The sequence below is a fragment of the Ambystoma mexicanum genome, chromosome 2p (assembly GCF_040938575.1).
Source record: "Ambystoma mexicanum isolate Mex_15411 chromosome 2p, UKY_AmexF1_1, whole genome shotgun sequence".
Lineage (NCBI taxonomy): Eukaryota > Metazoa > Chordata > Amphibia > Caudata > Ambystomatidae > Ambystoma > Ambystoma mexicanum.
Window position 1 is genome coordinate 993,709,832 of NC_090923.1, and position 22,499 is coordinate 993,732,330.

At 47.6% G+C, this 22,499-nt stretch overlaps 1 protein-coding gene across 2 annotated transcripts in view; it reads left to right on the top strand.

Annotated features, from left to right (window-relative positions):
* Positions 1 to 22,499, top strand: part of LOC138567003 (transmembrane protein 272-like) — a 343,482-nt gene that overhangs the window by 113,917 nt on the left and 207,066 nt on the right. For both annotated transcript variants that reach the window (XM_069644808.1, XM_069644807.1), the window contains exon 3: positions 813 to 905. In XM_069644808.1, coding sequence (XP_069500909.1) covers positions 897 to 905 — 9 coding nt within the window. In that variant the 5' untranslated portion in view covers positions 813 to 896. The remainder of the gene's footprint in view (positions 1 to 812; positions 906 to 22,499) is intronic.

Consider the following 22,499-nt stretch of genomic DNA (forward strand, 5'->3'; position numbering starts at 1 on the left):
TTTTAAAATAATGCAGGGGTTGCGGGGGTGTCCCCCGCAGGGTCCATGGGTCCATATCGGCGCAAAAATATGGCAATATTTTTGTATCACAATATTTTTGCGGGGATAGTAACACATGGAACCCTCTAGAGTTCTCGCACTGAATTATATACACACTTTCATTAATTCTCTGTTGTGTTCTGTCACTCGCATATCCTATTTTACCACAATCTTAGGTCCCATTTCTGTAGCTCCTGACTCTCTCTCTTAGACTTACTCTGGCTCACACAATGCCACTCACTTCCTTTGGCGCACTCCCACATTTTCACCTACCTCCGACGACTCCCTTGTACCCGCTGTGTGACTCTTACACTCTCATCTGTCAGGCTGCCAATCCCCTTCCTTCTGCTGGAGAAGGTGCATCGCCACGGTTAGTATTGCTCACCTAAAGCCTGTCTGGGTTCCAGGGCAGTGGTTCGTGTGGATGGCGATGCCATAGACCATTGGCATTAGCTCGTTGGGAGGCCTTGTTTAGTGATTAAATGCTATTGTGGGAAATAAAGTGCAGGGATATTTCTCAGGGAGAAGCGCAGGGTGTGCCACAGAAATGCATGCTTGAAATGTCAGGGATGTTCGCACAGGCCCGCACAGGCCTTTCCCTCTGCCTGAACACTGAGGGGTGGGGCTGGAGTTTGTTGCTGTTCATATCCTTGCATCCAGCTTGACTCGCAATTCTCGGGCAATGTGTAATTCCATTGTTCGCACACATGAAATGACACACATGGTCCATTGAGTTCAGTTGTGGAGCATTAACAGGATTTTTGCATTCGTAGATCAGTCATCCCTGAGGAAGAACACAGCTGCCGGCCGAAACATCAGAAAGGACCTGCTGCAACCACTGGCTGACCCTGGTCAACATGGCAGAGGTAAGACACTAATATGCTCCTTAAGTGCCTCCGGTTTCATACTGACCTCTACCTTGGAGCATTCGTGTGTTAATACCCTCCTGAGCCTCTAGGCACCAACATCTTGGGGTCCTTTACTGACAGATTGAAAGCTGTTGAATGTGCAGTAAATAAATATGGATGATGCATCACTGAAGCAGTGTGTCATTCAGTGTAACACTACAACACTGGAACAGAGACAACCGTAAATCATATGGCAGTAAAAATAATACCCGTTTTCGGTGTCGGGTCAAGAGACATAATCAGGTCTTTATGTGGGCCAGGGTTAGCCCCAGCAGTCTTGCAAAACTTCTGTTGAGCTCTGGTCTTGCCAGGAATCCTGCTGCTCACACCAGCCCAACAGCAATGTCTATTTTTTTTCTCGCTCCACTGCTGGAATTCGAACTCAATAAGCAAGTGTCACACCCACTGTACTATTTGGAAGATTGTTGTTTCATTCAATAGACTGCTCGAAAGCCAGTTAAAGGCTTTATGTGAAGAAAACCATAGCAATCCAGCACCTTCCAAATAGCACAGTGCTGTGCCATTTCGCAGGTGCTGGATTTATTTTGCTTCATTCAATAAAATGCTTGGAAAATAAGCCCATAAAAGGCCTTTATGTGGCAAGCTGTCTATTTAATGAAACAAACAAACCCCAGCGCTTACTGAACAGCACAGGCTGGTTTCTGTGGTTTCTAATCCCCAGCACAGCAAAAGAAAACAAAGTGACTTTTTTTTCGCTGTTGGGGTGCTGAGTGGTGGGTAATGCGTATTATTTGTCAAGTTGTCTGACAAATATCCGGAAAATGTTATTTTTTTAGTCAGCTAAGCAAATAGCATTGTTTGCGAGATTAGATTGTAAAATGTGTGCATTGATATAAATAACAGTTAATCTTGAACCATGTATTAAGGGGATTTATTTTTAATTCAGGGGTATTTGCTAGGCCCTGCCCGGGCACTATTTAGGCCACGCCCCAATACAAATGCTGTGAAGTTTTAGTTCCCCCCTCGATTTCTCCTCCCACTTAAGGCACTGGATATAATTACACCATTTTAAATGCTGTGAATAGCTCGCAGCATGGGTCCTGCGATCAAATGAGTCAGAATCAAAGGAAAAAAACAGGGTGAGCTGTTCCCTTGCCATGGGAGAACTCGAGAGCTCCTCTCCTGCATTCCACCTCCTTTACAACACACGCACTCCCTATCTGGGAGACAGTGAGGGCAAGAGAAGTAGTGACATGGGTTTGTTGTGAGACGAGTGAGCTTTCCTGGCACCTCGTCTGTCCTTCTCCCAATGCAGCTGTTTTGCCGACTCTCTGTGCACTCTGCATGGCACACTTGCAATCGTATGCTTCTGGGGGAGCATAAGACAGTTCCCGTGCAAGGCTTTCGAGATGGGGTTTCAGGACGACATCTCCATGCACCATTCGCTAAAACATGACCTGGGCTGTTTATTAAAATTAACAAATAAAGCACATTCTTCCCAGATGTTGACAAGCAGAAAAAGAAGGCTGTGTTTCAAGAGCACCCTGAGGTGACTGGTGGACAAGGCCTCCTTCCCAATCTTAAAATCAGGAAAGTGTTAAAGATATCAGATCATTTTCCGAGATTGGGTTTTTCTTTTTCGGTTCGTGTATTTGTCGTTTTTTTCTTCCCGTTATACGCCTGAGCGAGCTGATTACACCTGGCACACTGGCAGCTCGCGATCTCCGAGAACGGTTGGGAGACATTTACCGCACACAGGAAATGCATTTACCAAACTTGAACTGACTGTGAGACCACGCGCTATCGCAATGGCCAGAAGACTTCCGGTAACATTGCCCAACCCCGCTCAGTGCGAGCAACATGGCGGCGCGGCGTGTCGCTGATGCCAGAGGGGCAGAGTCATCAACCCCTTGCCCATGTGCCCCTGCCTCTGTGTCTGAAACATATCCTCGATGGACGAAGTGTGAAAAATAAAGTGGTGGAACTGTGGCGTTTGATGGGAAAAGTTTGGAGGGGCGTGGTCAGAGGTGGTCCCACTGCAATAGTGTACAAGTGGGTGGGGCTAAAAAAGGATAAATATTCTGATTGACTATTTTAAATTGCAGAGACTACCTATTAAAGGTCGCTACTCACAGAACAAGAGGATGGCTTCCAAAATGTATTTTTTATTTTTTTTGAATGAAGTATCTTTACCACTTTGGGGCTTGTTCAGTCCTGCCCCTGGAAAAGAGGTGATAGAAAGAATATAGAGGAGTGTAAACGAGATGGAGAAAGAAGTGTGTGTGGTATGCAGTAATAAAATTGTGGCAAAAATGTCACCATTACAAAAAATCGCTGCAAAAATGCAGTGGTTTGACCCGGTAAAGGTGTACCCCATTATACCATTTATGGGGAGCGGGGGTTGCGGCGGTGTCCCCCGTTCCCCTTAAATGGTATAATGAGTCTGGGGGTTGCAGGGGTGTCCCTGCATCCTTTACATGGATTGCGGCGGCAAAACCACTGCCTTTTTGCCGCGATTTTTTGTGTAAAAGGCCATTTTTGCCGCGATTTTAACACATGGAACCGTGTGTGTGTGTGTGTATATTTATGTGATCAGCAAAACAGGCTGCCATTTTAACTTTCTCACAGCATATTTTTATTTTTTTGTCAAACTTTGTGTTGGACTGTGATTGTCTAGTCCGGGTCTTTATTTTTGCAGTGCAGCCAAGTGCGATCCCGGCACTTTGTGTGCAGTTTGGTGGCACATTCCAGTAACCTACCAGAAGGCATTCTTTACATTAACGCTGTAAGCGCTATCAATCCACTTGCCCAATTACTAGATCTTCCGCCCAGAGCTGCCTCGAGTAAGCACAGCCAGGCTGCAGCAGTGATCATGTAGCAAAAGAAAAAAAGACAAGCCAGGCTGCAGCAGTGATCGTGTAGCAAAAGAAAAAAAGACAAGCCAGGCTGCAGCAGTGATCGTGTAGCAAAAGAAAAAAAGACAAGCCAGGCTGCAGCAGTGATCGTGTAGTAAAAGAAAAAAAGACAAGCCAGGCTGCAGCAGTGATCGTGTAGCAAAAGAAAAAAAGACAAGCCAGGCTGCAGCAGTGATCGCGTAGCAAAAGAAAAAAAGACAAGCCAGGCTGCAGCAGTGATCGCGTAGCAAAAGAAAAAAAGACAAGCCAGGCTGCAGCAGTGATCGCGTAGCAAGACAAGCCAGGCTGCAGCAGTGATCGTGTAGCAAAAGAAAAAAAGACAAGCCAGGCTGCAGCAGTGATCGTGTAGCAAAAGAAAAAAAGACAAGCCAGGCTGCAGCAGTGATCGTGTAGCAAAAGAAAAAAAGACAAGCCAGGCTGCAGCAGTGATCGTGTAGCAAAAGAAAAAAAGACAAGCCAGGCTGCAGCAGTGATCGCGTAGCAAAAGAAAAAAAGACAAGCCAGGCTGCAGCAGTGATCGCGTAGCAAAAGAAAAAAAGACAAGCCAGGCTGCAGCAGTGATCGCGTAGCAAAAGAAAAAAAGACAAGCCAGGCTGCAGCAGTGATCGTGTAGCAAAAGAAAAAAAGACAAGCCAGGCTGCAGCAGTGATCATGTAGCAAAAGAAAAAAAGACAAGCCAGTAAGCAGGCCCAGGGCCTGATTTACAAACGCGTTTTTCAATGTGTCAACCCTATTGTAAAGCACTTTGTAAAATGTGCCCACGGGGTGGAACCTCGTGAAAAGGCCTGCTTCTCAATGAAGGCGGCGTTCAGATCTTATGTTTTTTACATGTCCGACACCTCCGTGAGCACTAGTGGGGTGACTCACTTTAAATTCTGACCCCACCTCTAGTCTCATCCTACCAGCCAAGAATCAAAAAGTGAATCCACCAGGAACGGCTCCACCCCCAGAAAGCATCACACGCACCTGCAGCAATGCAGGCAAGCAACGAAATAAACTACAGAGCGTTGGGCACCGTCCAGGAACGGGTGTCCAAGTAAAAAAGTAAGGGAACGATGTCTACTTTTTTTTAAAAGTAGAGGAACATCGTACCCTTTCTTTCCCGCCCACTTTGACCTCTGCATATCCTGCAGTGTTCAGGTGCCGCGGCTTCAATGTTAGAGCGAAGATGAAAAAGAGAAAAAAACCTTCTGCCATGACATGCAGCGGGCAATAAACACTATCCGCCAGGTCTGGAAATGGGAATATTAACTCTGGCAAACCACTATCGCTGATGCGGCCTAAAGGGGCACGTGTGGTACTAGACTTGGGCGAGGCGAGCGTCATGGTGGATGTACTTGTTTTATTATTTGTATCTTGTTTTAGTTATCCTTGAGTTTGGGGCAGATTCTGGACAACTCTTGTGTTATTTGAAACTCCTCCGGCTCCAACTCTCGCTCGCTGCTGCAAATTCCTACCTGCTCAAGCAGCCCAGCCCAGCCCCTTGAACCAAACCCATCTCTTTATCCCATCCTTTTCTGCTCAATTTCACCCTACCCATAACCAGTGGACCCATATGCAGGCAGAGTGGTAACATAAACTGGGTGTGACAAAACCCATACCTTTTCCCCCAGGTAGTACACGAGAACATTGGGTGAGTGTTGGCAATAAAAGGACGTGAGATTTTATTGCACACTTATGGTCATAACAAAACAACCATAATATGCTGTACTTTTGGACATCGGGTCCCGAGGTTACCCCCTCTGGCCCGTGCCGCCACGACCTGGATGGGTTGCTGGTTGTCCAGATTCCCCCAAAGGTTGTTGCTCCTCTCTTCCCCTAGCTGAATTGTCTGCTCATACTAGTTGGGGGTCGCCCTTTGATCAAAGAGTGTTACTGAGCCCAAAATGGGGTACCCATTTCTGTAATTGCTTTTCTATACTTTAGTATTTAAATTGTTTATTTAAAATGCACAAAAATACCCAGAGGTTTCCAAGCGCGGACGCGGGGATCGAACCTGCTCCGCGTCATCTTGCTTCCAATGCAAGCACGTTGTCCCGGGGCTGTCCTCCTGCGATTATGGGGTATTGTCCTTTACCTGGTCTTTTCCTTAGGAGGGGGGGGTGTTTTTAAATCCTAAACATTCCCCTTTCTATTTGACCCCCTCTTTGCTAGCTTATAGCTATGTGTGACCATGCATCATGTGAATTAGCCTTTTGTTTTCCCCTTGCACGGCTTGGCTGGCTTATTTCTTTTTAGTAAACCCACAAATCCATTTAGTTTAAGCTAAATTGGACCTTGACTTCCCCTTCGGTTGGGAGGCTCCTGCTCTGACCGTTTCTGGTCTTACCGACTCTGATCCCCCTTCTTTTTTATCTACTTGTTGCAGTACTTAGTATTTATACCGTATTCGCTGAGGGCTGGCTTAGTATTTTTATTAATTCGCTTCCTGTATTAATGCTGGCACTTGCACTTGATCTTTGGGGAGCCTGGCGTGCTACCCTAGTTTTCTAATATTACTGCTATCGGCCTACTTTTATTTATTTATTTATTTCAACCCGTTTTTCAGGTATCGGGCTATTTGTCGCTTGGCCCAGGCCTTCCACCGTTGGCCTGTTATATTGTGCTGTGGGTGTTAGCCACTACATATATATATAATTCTTTTTTGAAAAACCCATTTTACAGGTTTAGTGCTACTTGCAGCTCTTTGGCCCTGGCGCTCCGGCGTTGGCCTTTTTGCTTGTCTTGAAGGTCTGTGCTGTCCTGTTATTTAATTCTCTATGGATATCCGCGTGACTTGTTTTTGTCTGTGCTACAAAACCTCAAGTATCTGACCACTGCTTATTATTACCCATGGTGTGTGGTGCTCTTTTTCGACCTTGGAGGATGAAAAGCTGAGTTTGGCCCTGCCATGGTTGGAAACTGCGTTAGCCGGCCCTGTACTGATGTCAAAGTCGGCAGCCTACTCGCTGAGTTATTGGGCCGGCGAACTGAATTGGGGGGGAGCTCATATGTTATGGCCCCTCCCTGAGCTTAACCCAAACACTGTTATTCTTTTTAATGTTCCTTCAACTTTGTTGTTTTCCCCCTCTTTTCTGCTCATAAACCGTTTGGCGGGGTGGCGTCTGTGCTCGTTAGAGATTTCTCGCCCTGCTGCTACTTTGGCTGCCTGTTTTAAGACAACCCTGTGTTTTCATTCTGGACCCATCCTTGTTTGTTTTCCTGCTTTCTTTCGCTGATGTGTCTGCTACTTAACCCCACCGACTGGCTCCTCTCGAACTGGGATTTTGCTTTACTCAGCTGTCAGGAACCAGTGCTCCTTTCGCTTTCCTTGGGTGGATCAATATCCTTGCCATGTTCTATCGTGATCTGCAGACTGGGAAAAACTGGTCGCCATCCTGTAAAACCCATGCAGCATGCTGCAGGAACTTCCCCCTTCTGGAACCTTTCTTGATTTTGTGTTGCATATATGTTTTGCTGCCCCACAGTACATTATTGTGCCTTCTTCTGATCCTTTTCCCTCACCAAAGTTTATCTTGTGCGGAAACCATTTTTGTTTGGTGGGTGCTCCGCTGGTGGTGTCAAAAGCCGTTGTTTTGACTTTTCTGGCACATGAGGGGCTTACTTCAAGCCTCCGGGCTTGCGTTTTCCCACCTCTAGGTATGTGATGTGCATCTTGATTTTGTCACTATGGTGGGCTGTGTTAGGCGCTGCCAGTATCTGTGAAATGGGTCTGCCGTCTCTGCGCAGATCTGAGCAAAAACGAGCGCTCTGTTCGCTGTGCTATCTGACTGGCTGTCTGTCCTTTCTTAGCTGTGTGTTTCAGCTCTCAGGAAGTTTTTGGGACTAGCTTTGATTTTTGTCTGCCTGAGTGTGTGGTTCTTTGGGCCCCTGGCTGGCTGTGGAACCGCCAGTAGTTGGGAAATTGTGTGCCTTGGGGTGTCCCCCCGTGGGTGTTCTCTTACCTACCTTGTCTTTTGGTGTTCTTTATTGCCGTCTCCCCTTCTTTCTCATGGCTCCTTACTGCTAGCACCCGATGTCACGTCTGTTTCTGTGTTCTTTTGCTGTATTGGCGTCACCCCATTCCGTGCCTGTGGTCCGATTCTGTTGCACTCCTTCAGTAGTGTTGTTGCAACTGGGTCCCCCAAGTATGGGTTCTCCTTAGTTGTGAGATCTGCACTGTTTGAAACCACGTTTTCAGGGTTCTGTTTATTCTGCGTACACAGAAATATTTGGCATGCTCCGTTCGGATAGCTGCTTGGAGTTGGAGATCCCTTTTTACAGGTTCTCCCTTTATTAGCTTTCTGTTTCTGGCTGATATACATTTGCACATCTGCTCCCCTTAATTACCTTGTGGAAGCATTTAAATGTGTACATTGTAGTGGTGCTGATTCGAATTGGCTTGTGTGTTGACTCTGCCGGGCATAAAAACTGCATCAGCAAGTTCTGTCTGGATGTATAGCATGAGCGCTGATGCCAGCTGAGCTGACTGTTTGGTGTTTTTTAAAGTGCTGCGTGACCGCCAGAACTTTCCCCTTTGTTCTTGGGTTCTTCTTTGTTCGTCCATCTTTGTATGGATGGTTTTCTAACTTTGCTCATGAGATCCAAAGTATTGCCTTGTACCTCAATCTGCCATCGACTTTCCATGCCTGAGAGGAGGTTTGAAACCTGCATTTTTTTAATGGTAGACTCATGCTCTACTTGTTGAGCTAAGTGGGATCCGCTAATTGAAGTTGCGACTGTTAGATTGTCTATTTCTGCTTCGTGTTGGTCTGACTGTCACTCGCATCTGTGCTTGTATCTGCTCCCGCACCAAAATGACGTTCATAAATTCAGTGTGCCAGACTTGCCTAGTCTGATCCATCTCCCAATTGTGCCCCGTTCAGGGTACTGATTTTTAGGTGAAGAAGATGTCTCACCTTGCATTTTTTAGAATTGATTTGCAGCTTGTGATGTTTATATTGCTACTTCAGCGCTGTTTGTTGGGAGGCATGTTGTATGTCTTGCTATGCCCCTTGTCAGGGTACTGGTTTGTAGATATAAACTTGTCTCATCTTGGGTTTGCGATTAGTTTGCAGTTTGTGAAATTAAACTGATCATTGGAGAGTTCATTGTTAAAAAATGCCTTTGCTTCACGTTGTCCCATTTCCCATGGGGCTGCTGCCCCAGCTTCGAAAGCTGTCCTTCAGTGCGATGTTTCACCTTTATTGGAGTCTCATGCTGAAAAACCATGCTGCTGATTGCTTAGCAGAATCATGAGGCTCTGATCGGAATCTCCTTTTCAGGTGAGTGACCATTCTTCCTGACTGCAGCTTGAACATGCTGTGTCCCCATTTCTCATGAGCCTTGCTGCTGACCAGCATCGTCTTGATCTGAGTTTTGTTGCTGGTACTGTTCACATCCAAAGCGTGCAAGCTTTAAAATATGCGATTTGCACTTTCCAGAGTCGTTCTGTTTCTGAAAAACACGGGCCGTTTTCCGTGATTGATCCGTAAAAGTTGAACTAAATCTGTCTGGCTTTATCGTGCCCCGTATTCAGGGTACTGATTATGCAGCTGCCATTCTGTTTTTGCAATGTTTTTCGTATTTGCAGGATCATTTTGTATTTTTATATCGCTACAAAACCTTCAGGCCGCTTTAATCCGTAAAGGTCGCACGAAACTCTGCTTTCTGCTTTTGCTCAGAAAGAAAACCCAGCTGGACTCTGCGAACACGGGCGGGTTGCCACATTGCCTATGTTGCCTGTTACAGTAGCAGCTTTGTGCTTGATCTCAACAAATGCCTACAGGTCTTAGGTTGTGAACAAAATATTTTTCTTGTGCCCTGTGTTCCGGGTACTGTTTTCCGTGGCTGGTGGGTTTGACTTTCTTGTTCCAGTTTGCAGCGTTGCGTCCTTTACAATGCAACGTTAGTACGAGCTCTTATTTTGAGCGAAAACAGCTCCTTCGGCTTTAATGCTCTGCCTTGTTGTGGGGACATCATGTGAACGCGGGACCATAGAGACCATGGAATCCTCAGAGTGGCTGAGTCCGGTGGTTCTAGTCAAGAAGAAATCCAGCAACGACCTCAGAATATGAATCGACTTGCGGAGTCTAAACCTAGAGGTCAGTACTGATAGCTTCCCGCTCCCCAGTATCAGCAAAATTGTCTTGATGATGAAGAAGGCAGCAATTTTTTCGAAGCTTGACATGCGTGACTCTTAAAGGCAGTTACAATTACCCTGGCGTCCTGTCGTCCCTAGAGGCCACAACACTTGTGGCTGACGGTAAGCTCTGTTGGACTGGTTGTGACCAGCCCTTTATTCATGAAAATGAGCCGAGTACACATAACCGACTCCACTTGCTTCGCGTCGTCCTGCTTCCAAAGGCGTTACCGGCTGCGGACGAAAACGTTGCAGTGAAATGTTTGAGACCTTCTGTCCGCGTGTCTTATGTGGAAGTTCTTTGCCTTCCTCGAATGCTGTTTTCGCCCCGCTGGTCCGCTTGGACATTCTTTTTGCTGAAATGGTTGCCACAGCTCTTGCGCGCCCTTGAGCTGCAATCCTCGGAAAACTTTGTTTCACCGCTCAGGTTCGTCTGGTGCCTCGCTCTTGCGTGGCGGCAAAACGGTTAATTTTTTTATTAACTCGTCCATTGCACTTCCAGCTTTCCAGCTGTATGCTTCGGTGTCTGGCTCAGGATATTGTAAACAAGCCGGAGATCCACTGAGAGGGTGGGCGTTGATTCGTAACTGCTGGCGTCACTGTGCTGGGCTTGTGGTTTTCCCTGGCTGAAAATGCCCCACTAATGGCGGAAGTTGTAGAATGACCCGAGTCGGAAAATACTCTGCTTACTTTGCTTCCGAATCTTCCAAACGGAGCCAGAACAGGCTCATGCTTCTTGGCGAGAGGGAAAGCAGGTCAATGCTAACAAGAAGAGACTCTGCGTTACACAGAGAACTCTTTTGTTTGGGTCCCCGTGCGGGGACCCAAACTAGATCGCTTGGGTCCCCGTGCAGGGACCACAAGCTGATTCTGGTTTTTGCTGCAAAAAGCAGCTCCTTATATTGGACCCAGGGTCTGACAGTGATGACGAACAAAGACCAAAGAAAATGGAGGAGGCACCCCGATAACCCGGGCGGTGTCCTCCTCCTGTCCTCCCCCTCCCCCTTGGAATGAGGGGGAGACGCCGGCGGAAAGCACAGCAGAAATGAGAAAAGCCTGCAAAGGACTACAAAAGAAAGGGGCGGAGCTACCCCTTTATAGCGGGCGGGCTCCTTACTGCAGGCAGCTTCCATCCAGCCTTGGCAGAAGGACGCCCGCCCGCAAGGACCAGGAAGAGGATTTCGTTCCCGCCATGGTAGAAGGATTTCATTTTGGACTACTCTTCGTTCGTGTCGGAGCAGTCGCCGCATATTGCTGCCTGGGTGGCGTTCCAGAGACAGAAGAAGAAGTGTTCCGACCAGAGAGGAAGGGTTCCGGCTCACGTGAGTTCCAGAAGCACCAGCATGTTGCAGCCAGGAGGGTGCGTTGGGTAAGGAGCAGGGTAATGCTGGAGGGTGAAAGCGGGAGTCTGCGCAGGGGTGCCTTTCGCGGACACGAGTAGGGTGTTAAAGCAAGGCACTGGTGAGCACGGACCTCCAACGTTTCCCGCGGGTACTCAGGGGCAGTCTGGCCGAGGGTGCCAGTTTGTAGAGGGGTTACAGTGTTCGAGGACGGCATATGAGGGCGAGGATTCACATGTTAAAAATTGTATGCGTGCGGTGGTGGCCTGGAGTGTACCAGGGGACAAATCTCAGCATGGAGGCCAATTCCTGAATGGGCGGCCGTGCTCCACACGCAGCAGACTGTTGAGCACGGACCTCCAACGTTTCCCGCTGGTACTCCGGGGCAGCCTGGCCGAGGGTGCCAGTTTGTAGAGGTGTTGCAGTGTCCCAGGACAGCACATGAGGGCAGGGATTCACATGTTAAAAATTGTATGCGTGCGGTGGTGGCCTGGGGTGTATCAGGGGACACATCTCAGCATGGAGGCCAATCCCTGAATGGGTGGCCGTGCTCCACACGCAGCAGGCAGGCACACAGGATTACAAGATTGGGGGCCCATGGCAGAGCAGCGCAGGAGGGAAGCACATTGCATAGTTTACATGCCGGGTTCGGAAGGTGCACAAACTTTATCTCGGGTGTTCCAGTGTGTGGGGAAGGCCGTCATGGTGGATGGTTGCATGGTGTATGGCTGCAATTTTGAATACGGGAGGGAACTTATTTCTAATGTCAGGAAGACGGCTGGTACGTTGTACAGCAAGCAATGGAATGGCCGTCAAGCATACTGCTGGTCGGCCGGTCGGGAGTGATTATAACAACAGCAGGAATGGGGAGCCGGGATCATGACGGTGGCACGAACTGTGGGGGAGCTGGGGGAGCTATAAACGGCTTTTTGAGGAGCTTGGAGCTACACGCATGTACCACATTTAAGGGCATAGTCCCCATGCAAGGGATTAGCAAGCGATTTGTTGCAAATTGAATACGGGAGTGGTACAGAGATACTGCAAGGGGGTGTGCAGGTTTTGACCAAAGTTCGGGGTTGCGGCAGAGACGCACCAGAGCGCATGATTCAGGATGGGAGGATCGATGGCTGATGGCGTAGGGTAGCCTTGGGTTGTGTTATATTGTAAACGCTTAATTGTTACCTCCACTATTCTTGCACACTTTATGCATGTTGTAAGATTTGAGGTAGGAGCGCACAGGGTCCTTAGGGCGGAGGTTCCCATGGGGGGTTAGGAGGCTCGCCCAATTAACATGGCAATGTTCATGTAGTTATGCGAATAGGTGGTCTCTCTACTAGTTCGGGCACAAACGAAGTTCTTTGCAGGTCTGTGTCAGGAGCGGAGAACAGCAGGGGCACTGATCGCCTAGGGTGCTTCGGAGGCAAACCAGAGGTCTATTTTACAGGTATTGGTAAATACAACCAAAAACCCAAACTCCAGTAGATAGTGCAATGGTGTCGGATCGTAGAGGGCGCCTTCCTGCGGTTCTGGTAAACCAAATTTGGCACGCAAGGAACTGCATGGGGGCAACATGAGATACAGCTGCGGGCTTATGGTATGATGGGGACGTAATGTGGTAGGGATATGAAGGAGGCGGGCGCCGTTCCGCAAGTCAGCAGTGTTGTTCACGTTCGGGCCCAATAAGACAGGTTCAAAGGGTGATCGCAGCTGCGTTGATGGTCCGCCTGTTCCAGGTCGCTGGTGTGTCCCGCTCCAGTGCCCTGTGAGCGGGATACGGGTTACAGGCGGGCAACAGGCTCACATTGGGAGCAAGGCGTTACGGAATGACACAGGTTCGACCCCCGGGTCCGCGCTAAGAATCCTCTGGGCAGTAAGCGCGTTATAAATATTATATCATAACTACTGAAATGACTTTCAAACAAAGCGTAGGCGCTCCTGTTCTGCTCAATCAGAGGAGGCGCCAGCTGTGTGGCCGGAGCAGCCGAGTACACCGTAAATATTTGGTGCAGAATTTCCTTTGGCTAACTAGAATGACATTAAAGCGACCACTCCCAGTAGGGGAAAAGCTAACGCTTGTGTTACATTCGTCTACCTGCCATAGAACTGTTTTGAGATGATATAAAGAGCTGACGCTCTTATTAATGGCTTGCACAATAAAGGATGCATATTAACTTGTGCATGGTCATTCTGAGTTTGTAGGGGATATTGGCAGGTTTCAGTCCTAGCAGGCATTTACTGGCACCAAGATGGGAAAAAACATGCACATGCGATAACATGGAAGTGCTGCATACAGTACAAATAGTCTCTAATGCAATGATGTTGTACCTCTGTTCCAGTAAAGTATAAAGGCCGAACGGAGGAAGCGCAGTGTAGGCGTACATTTAGCATTCTACTGCTGCGGTCAAGCGCACATCCAAATGCACAAAACGTTAGTAATTATAATGCCTCCCATCGTGCTTGTTCTGAACGCGAGAATGAACTTGTGAGTTGCAGTGTGCATGGGAATGCTCGGAAAGGTCCCAATCCGGCACATAGTATTGTGCCCTAACGGCGGCAGTACTTTTGGAAAGAGGTAGATGCAATTTCAAATAAGCGCACTATGACAACTAGGGAGTGGACCATGGCTCCAAAGTAACAATTTGTTCAGGGTACAGGTGGTTCGAATTACGGCACGCTTCAGAGAAATTTCAAAGGAGAGATAGGCTTGGTTGCAGGTAGTGCACCTGGTACGGGTGAGGACATTGGGCTTACGAGTGGTTCATGGTTGGCTGTGGGGCCTGGGGGAAAGGCCGATGCATTAAAATTAAGCACACTGGATCACCACAGGAGGAGATTGAGAAGCCAAACGTTACAATTTTGTCGCGCAACTTCAATAGGTGGGTCAGGGAGATAGTGCAAGGAACGCAGGGCTTTCTTGAAACAGGTTGGGAGCAGCAACAAACAGACACAGCAGTCTGGTGGCGTACATTTGATGGGGACGGCCACCAAGCAGTGGCATGCGAGTTCTGCAAAAATCTTGCTGGGGTCTGACTTTTGTTTCGGGGTCTCACAGCTAGCTAATGCCTTGGTGTATGTTTATTGGGAACGATCAGCACATATGGAGGCATTTTAGAGTCATTTTGTTTGATGTTCCCATGGTCATCTGGGACTTCATGTCTGCGAGTGCATTCTTGTCCTTGAAACCATGTACTAGGTAGTGGGAGCCCAGGTGATGTATAGCCCGCCGGAATGTACAGTAAACGGAAATGATATGCAGGGGTGCCATTGTGTGGGCAGATTTGGGCATGGACTTAAGCAGACGTTGCTTTGGCCGGTTTTAGATACCAAGCTGCATTTCATTGCAGACTAATCCGAGAACGCCTACAAAAATCCCTAGATTTCAAGCCTTTACATCTATTTTAATTGTTGTGGCTTTAGAGAGCAATCGCATAAATAGTTTACTTCTCCTAAATAATTGCGCTTGCAGTACTCACAAGGTATAATTGGGTCTCAGTTACAATCAGCGTTGGCATGGGCTTAGCAAGAAATAATAGTTGCCTGGGGAATAGTATTGGTCCAGAGGGTCTCTTTGTCACGTGCGTTCACAGGATGCCCGCTACTAGGTAGAACGGCTTAGCAGGAGTGAGCACTAGCTTTGACATCTGTGCAGAACCTACTGACATGGGTGCGGACCCTGGCAGGGTGAAACTAAGCCTTTCAGTAATAATAAGCAGCGCTCGGAAGCATGAGCCCTATATAAATGCAGAATTATCTCGCTTGGAGAGCAAACTGTCACGTGGCAGCTCAGGTTCAAGTACCGGGTTTTGGACGGCTAAGGGCGACACCAGCGCCTGGTTTAGCAGTACACCCAATGTGAACATTGTGAAGAACATGGAGGAGGTTGAGGTTCCAAAATGCGGTTACGCATGGTGTGTTCAGAATTCAACCAGGGTTGCTGGTGCAGACTTTGAAATGCAGAGTGGCAGCTTATTTCATTGTAATGGTTGCCACTGGTACTTTAAGGGCAAGGAATGGGGTGTAATAAAGGTGTGCCAATTTTCCTGTAAAGCAAGACAATTATGGGGAAGGGTCAGTTCCAGATGGGGCCAGCCCGGTATAGTTGCACCTGGGGGTCAATGTCAATTTCAGGGTCACAGGGGAAAGAAGATTCTCTGCCTCCATTAGGTTCTGGGTAGTAGGACACTCATTTGTGTGAGGGGCCGGGGCGAACTGGACGTCAGAACAGGAGGAATTGTCCGCCAGCAAATTCATGAGATGGTGGCATGGTGTGCCCAGGAGGAAAAAGGGCGCTGGGGCAGTGTAGGAAATTGCTGGGTAAGCAGCAATAACCTGAAGTCTGGGTCATACATTTCGGGGGTAAAAATGTGACTAGCCTGGGAAAGGGGGGCTTGGATGAGGGCAACTATGTTCTCGTTGCAGGGACTGGCAGCGCAGTTGGGAAAGACGGGAATTAACTGGTCGGAAATAATCTCGAAGCGGGAGTGGAGAGGCGCTGCTCTTTCACCAGGATGGGTCCGCACTAAGCCGCTTCCAAGTAGTAGGGTTATGGAGCTAGCGCTAGGGAGAATAAGGTTAACAAAGGGTGTGTGTGGGACACATTCATCTAGGAGCAGGAGATGGAGGTCTGGGTGTTTTAAGGGATACATCAGACCAGAGAATCTGTAAAGTTGACATGCTGCCTTCTCATCCCATTAGCACCAGCCCGGAGGAGAAGGAGACCTGGCTGAGTGATAGGACATTCACTTGGTTATAGGGACAGGGGCAAGCTGGACGGTGGAGCAGGAGGAGGGATGCCCGACAAGTGCAGGATTGGGTTGCACGGGGTGCCAGGAATGAGATGGGTGCAACTGCAGGGACCGGTGCGCAAATTGCGGGGGAAACAGCAAAAACCGGACATATTGGTCATGCAGCAAGGAGGTAATGATTTGAGAAGCCAGGGAAAGGGGATGTTAATGCAGGAAATGATGCTCTCTTTACAGGAATAAGTAGGACAACTGGGAGAAACGGAAATCAGCTGTTCAGAGATAATCCTGAGACCAGAATGGAGAAGCGCGGATAATCACACAGCCGTGGAGAGATCCAGGCGGATGCGGAATGGGGTAGAGGCCAAATGTTGCAGGGCCAGAGGATTTGGGCAGAACAGGCACGGCCTGATTACCTTGAAATCCCCAGAGTATTATCTCAAGGAGGGGGTGCACTTGTCACCAATGGGGATGGAGCATTTTTACTGGAATCTCTGCACCAAAATCCAAGAAATGTGAAGCAAGGAAAGGGGGAAGCCACGGTGGGCGGTAACCCACCTTTGGCGTGGCATTGTTTGGGCGACCAACCACAAGAGACAGACTCCGGATGAGCCAGGAGAAAGCCGGAAGGGTCTTTGCTCTTCTCAGACCAGCGCCCCTTGGGAGCCTAAGCGGCAGGGGCGTCTGGGGGGAACAACAAGGGCTCAGTTTCCCCCAAGGAAACGGCACTCTCCCCACCCAGGAACTCCTGCATGGGCAGGCGAGGCTCAGGCGCAAAGGGTTGGGAGAGTTGGGCCTATACTGGACTTTTGGAAGGAAAGGGGGAAGCAGGTTGTTGGACACGGAGCAGTCGCCACATCTTCTGAGTTATTTCCACTAATGTGTACAGTGTGATTTTTATGATGTTGTATAAAATAAATCTGCTGCCTTTTTATGCCAAAAACAAAAAACAAAGACTCATTCTACACATTTCTGCGGGGAAAGGTGGAATGAGCAATTGCTATGTAATGGGTTCAAATGTCCGGATGCACGGGTTATTTGTTGTGCCTGTGTGGGGGGCTGGGTGCCGCCCCCTGGCCGGCTGATGCCGACGGCAATATGCACCATGTGGTGCCTAAGACTGCTCTGTTTCCTGCCCCTTCCTGACAGTGGTGCTTAGCACCCCTTGGGGAGGAAGGGCGAGGTGTTGTTTAACACCTCACCCTTCCTTCTTCTCTTACTGGCCCGGTGGCGACTGTGTGTCGTTTTTTAGTTTTATTGGGGGAGAGGGAGGAGCACCGCCCAGCCTTTGTTGGGCTGTTGCTCATCCCTCTCCACTGCCTGGCTGCCATGGGGCACAGGTTATCCGGCCTCGCCTGGTGCCTGCGGTGTTGCCCATGGCTGTAGGCTTCCAGGGACCCTGTGCACAGTAGAGCTATGAAATGCCACCATGACAAGTGCGAACGTGACACCCACATTTTATTGTACTCTTTGCATTCTGGAAAAGTAGTTTTGCTGTTCCCATTTTAAATTGAATAGTACACGTCTCAGTATTCAAAGAAAATAAAGCTGGGTTTGGTAACCCACTCACGTGACCTGAGGAAACATGAGAGCTCTGAGGACAGACACATTTGCCCCTCTGCCTCAACTAAAGAAATGATAGTATCCGAGAATCTTTGTCTCTCAACCCCTTAGTCCCTGTCACAGCTGATAGCTTGATGTGCTGCCCTGGCAGTAAGCTAAATAAGCACTGGAAAGCCTAAAAAAAACGGGCAGCATTTCTAGTGTGAGATTAACAGTCCACAATGAGGGTGCTCGTGTTTGAGCATGGGTACAGGAGAGAGTTTAACAACAGCAGTCCCGAGAAACGTGTACAGGTGGTAGTATAGCAGCACATGATCAGTAGCTACATGAAGGAGTACACCTCTCCTAGCACAGAGAGAGAACTCACATTAGCAGCCTCACAGAACATGCAAGAGCTCATGCATAGATACAGGAAGCATACTGGATGCAATGAAGAAAGTTACCCATACCATAGCATAGACAGAGGATACAGAGAAGCTACCAGAAAGGGGCTCATACAGTGCTCTAAGTGGGGTGAGACATCGGTGGGGGGGTGGTGTTTGGGGGGGTGGCCTCAGTGACGCCCCGGAGATGTCACACATGGGAAACCTGGCAGGGTGGTCCAATGCTTCTAGAAGAGACTTCCAGACAAGCCATCAGCTATGCTTAGCTTGTCGAATGTGCACTAAACACCCATGTGACAGAGAAGCGCCCAGCAGAGCACACAAGTACCCTCTACTCCTTTTTGGTCTGGAAATATATTTGACCCTTCCCTGAAACCACGCTCCTGCTGCTGTTAGAATGTCAGATGTATGCCAGGGCTTTGAAGGATGTGTTCCTTTTTGAGAGGAAAACTGCAGACACCAAAGTAATCCAGAGACCATAGACATAATATGAACCAAATTTTTATTTTTTTATTTGTAAATTATAGTTTATTAGACAACGTTTTTTTACAACACGTTTTTTTACAACACCTCCTAATCCAACCTAATGTGTTCCTTTTTGGGAGGAAAACTGCAGACACCAAAATTAACCAGAGACCATAGACATAATATGAACCAATGCTTAGAGACCAGAAAACAAACAATGAAGTGGTGAGGAATCGTCAGAAACGTTGGATGCGAATAGAGTTGCAGCATGTCCCTATCCTGTCACTGTCTGCCTTTGTATAGCACCAATAATACTCGACAGGAAGAGCGCAACGGAAATGGCCATCATCCATCGGGACACACTCTATATTGATACTTAAGAAAAGGTCAAGGTTAAACATGGCAGACATCTTGGAACAGGCTTTTCTAGAATTACATTCCTTACCTCACCAATCTGAGCAAGCATTGGAACAATGCCGATATCCCACAGTCTAAAGCAGGGTCCGTTGTACCAGACTGTCTTGGCCAACAATATTTGCCAAAGCACCATTCTTCGTTAGGCGTACCTGGCGAAAACACTTGCAGGCCACCCGCAACAAACCACAGTGTCATGTGCAGCGCATCACATCATATTATATACTCCATGCCATGGAGCTGAGGGTTAGGAAAATGTTGATAAAATTGCTCCACCAATAGAAGCAGGCACACAAAGGAAGAAAACTCACACGATCAAGCAGGATACCTTTCAAATGAACCAGATATTAGAAGCCACCTCAAAAAACGAGAGGATCACACACTTTGGAAATTCTTCACCAGGATTCACCGGGGCACGAGACAGTGGAGCCATCTAATATAAAACAGCATCCTGATCCACAGGTTTAACAAGAAAAACAGAGAAAACTGGATGAATCCCCCAATTTCTCAGCAAGTGTAGAGGGATCCATTCTGCCAGCAAAGGTTAATGAAAACGAGGCAGCATTTTAGTGACATTAAAAAACAAAGAGAACCACATTGTGCCTATGTATAACCTTCTTTGACTTTCAATAACCAGATCCCAAGTTTTCTATGATTCACAAAATAAGAAGTATCAGACATGGGAAACATCTCTAGGGGCAGAATTACATCTGGAAAAAAACAGTGGACGCAAACTATACGAACAAAAGAAAGGTGACTCCTGAGCAGCAATATTACTATTTTTGCCACCAACCCCTCAAGCGTAAAACGTCCTGATTACCCCTAATGGCAGTCGCAAATTAACACAAACACTGTTGCAGTGTCTAATTAACTCTCTCCATCTGATCTTTAAGCTGCAGATGGTAGCCAGAGGGAAGAGCCCTTTGACACTCCAATAAAAGTGCTTCCTAAACCAACTGAGAACTTTTGTCAGAAACAATCTTTTGAGGAACCTCATAGAGATGAAATATCTCCACCCAAAAAAGAGTCCGCTCAGGAGCAAATGCTAAGCACTCCGAAGGCGTCAAACGAGCCATCTTGAAAAAAAGTACCCTCTGTAATTCTGATCAGAGGAAACCTTTCAAAAGGAGTCATCTCTACAATAAGATCTAAAGCAATGGGATGCCCTAGCCCCAGCGTCACTTCCAGAGGTCTCAGTAGCCCCATTGGTTGCTGATATGATGACGTATTCTGAGCACACAACAAACCAAAACATAACAATAGAGATCGACCAACAATGTAGCTCACCAAAACAGTGTTCCTGTATTAATCCTAAAGTGTCCGGCAGGAGCCCTACCTTGGCACAGTCTCAGCACCTTATCCTGTAGCTTCCGTCTCTGCACAAATGACTCTTTTCTCAAACAATCCAGTCCAGTCTTTCCAAGTGAATTAAACTGAAAGCAGTAGAGAGGAGAACAGCTCAGCATCAAGATCATTGCTTGACCATTTCTAAAAAGAAAGAGTGGGCCAATTATAAAATCCAGTCCAAGGCCTTTACGCTCTAAGATGGAACAATCTCGCGATCAAACTCCGGGTGCCACGTTGTAGCATCACAATGAAAGCATTTGGAGTATTGTTTGTTTAAAGAGTTTACAAACTGTAATGCAGAAATTCAGAAAGCGAGTGTCAGGGCTGGCACTGAAATGTGTTGTGTCCTTTTTGTGCTTAGTCGCAGTGACCAGTGACATGCTACACCAGACCAGTTTAAAGATAAGGACAATGCAGTGAAAGCGTTGCTGCACTATTTGGTAGACCAAGCGTCAGCCATTGCTGGAGGCTGTGTGCATGGGCGTAGTTATAGGGGGGGAAAGAGGGTTTTGTCCCCCCCAACTTCTGTGGCATGCCTTTTTGTCCCCCCCCATCTTTTTGAGGGAGGGCAGGGGGGCTGCAATCATCAATTATGTAATTGGACAGCGCGAGCCCGGCTGGGGTGCTCAGCAAGGCTTGCGCTGTCTCATTACATAATGCAGAGATGCTTGGCAGACGCGCTGCAACACATTCAGGGCTGGGATGCCCTGCGTGGCTCAGTCCCTCACCCTGGCTGGCCTAACTCAAACTCAGCAGCCAGGGTGCTGAACTGGGTGTTGCAGAGCCTGGCACCTGTGCTGTTACGCTAGCAGCAGCACTTCTGGGGACCAGCGGCACAGAGCATCGCTTTCGGGCTTCGTGTTCATGTGACACACAGACAGGAACTAGGAAGCTCATTAAGCTTCCTGATTTCTGCCTGGAGGCGCGTGAGTGCGAAGAGGTTAGGGCGGTGCAACATGAGACGTGGCCCGGGCAGCATTTGAAAGCAGAACAGAACTACTTTAAAAAAAAAAAATGTTGTGTTTGTGTATGTTTGTTGGGGAGCTCTTTCCATGCCCTCTGAGGCAAAATACCTGCAAACTTCCTAATTAGCATATGGATTGCACCAACAGAAGTGACTTCACAGAAAAGGACATTGGGAGGCGCATCATCAGTCTTTGATACTTGGAGGCACCATGGAAGTGACTTTAGAATACATTGCCATAAATAAGCCAAGTGACAAATAACTGTGGTGCAAAATACCTAAATTGCACTATTGCTATATGTGGAGCAACTCTATAGTCATTAGCTTTTTCCATTATAATAGCATGATACATTAACATAAGCTTTGAAGTGAATCAGAATCACTTACAGAGCTGCAGATAAGCCACAATGGGCCTCATTACGACCCAGGCGTTAAGGGTTAACGCCGTCGTTAACCCTTAACGCCTATTCTGATTTTAACGGCTGCTCTTAGCAGCCGTTAAAATTCATGGCGCTAACCTGCCATGATGCTAATTACGCCACCGTAATTTACGGTGGCGTAATTAGCGCCTTCCCCACTCCCATTATGCCCTATGGGGCAAAAATGGGAATGGGGAAGGGAAAATGGGAAATGGGGATTTACCGCCCCACTCACCTTGGAATGGGGCGGTAAATCCGCCATCCACCATGGTGTAAACATAGTTTACACCATGGTGGTAAAGTTGGCGCAATTAGCGCCTGGGTCGTAATGACCCCCAATGTGATTAAATAATTTGCTCAGGATCACACACTTGGTTAAATGGTGAAATTCGGATGTGGACAATTTAAGCAACCGTGCACATTTTCCAGGCTTAGATATAGATATTTATTAATGTTTTGCTTTTCATTTCATGTGCTTATTATTTATATAATACATATAACATATAATCATGTATAGCAATGCATTGGAAGCAAACCACATTACATAATAAACTAGCCTTTCATGGTAAACTAACCATACACCATATACATTGTCATAATATGTTGAGCAATGGCAGTATGGCTTTAGTTTCATTCTCCCCATTTTGCATGCAAAGTCACAATAGCATCATGCAAATTCATGTGAGCCTAACACATCCTCCTTGGGTTTTAAAGCCATAGTCATTATTTCATAAAGCATGCAACATTATGCACCCTTCTCACTTCTGATCAATCCCTCCCATTCACATTTCCAAAGGGATAAAAGTCCCTGCTAATAGTACGCCCTCCCTCCCATCAGTGCCTAATGTCTCACATTGTAATACTTTGTTGATGCAGAGCAACGTGAGGAGCATCTGCTGCCCGGCGCTCCTTGCGACA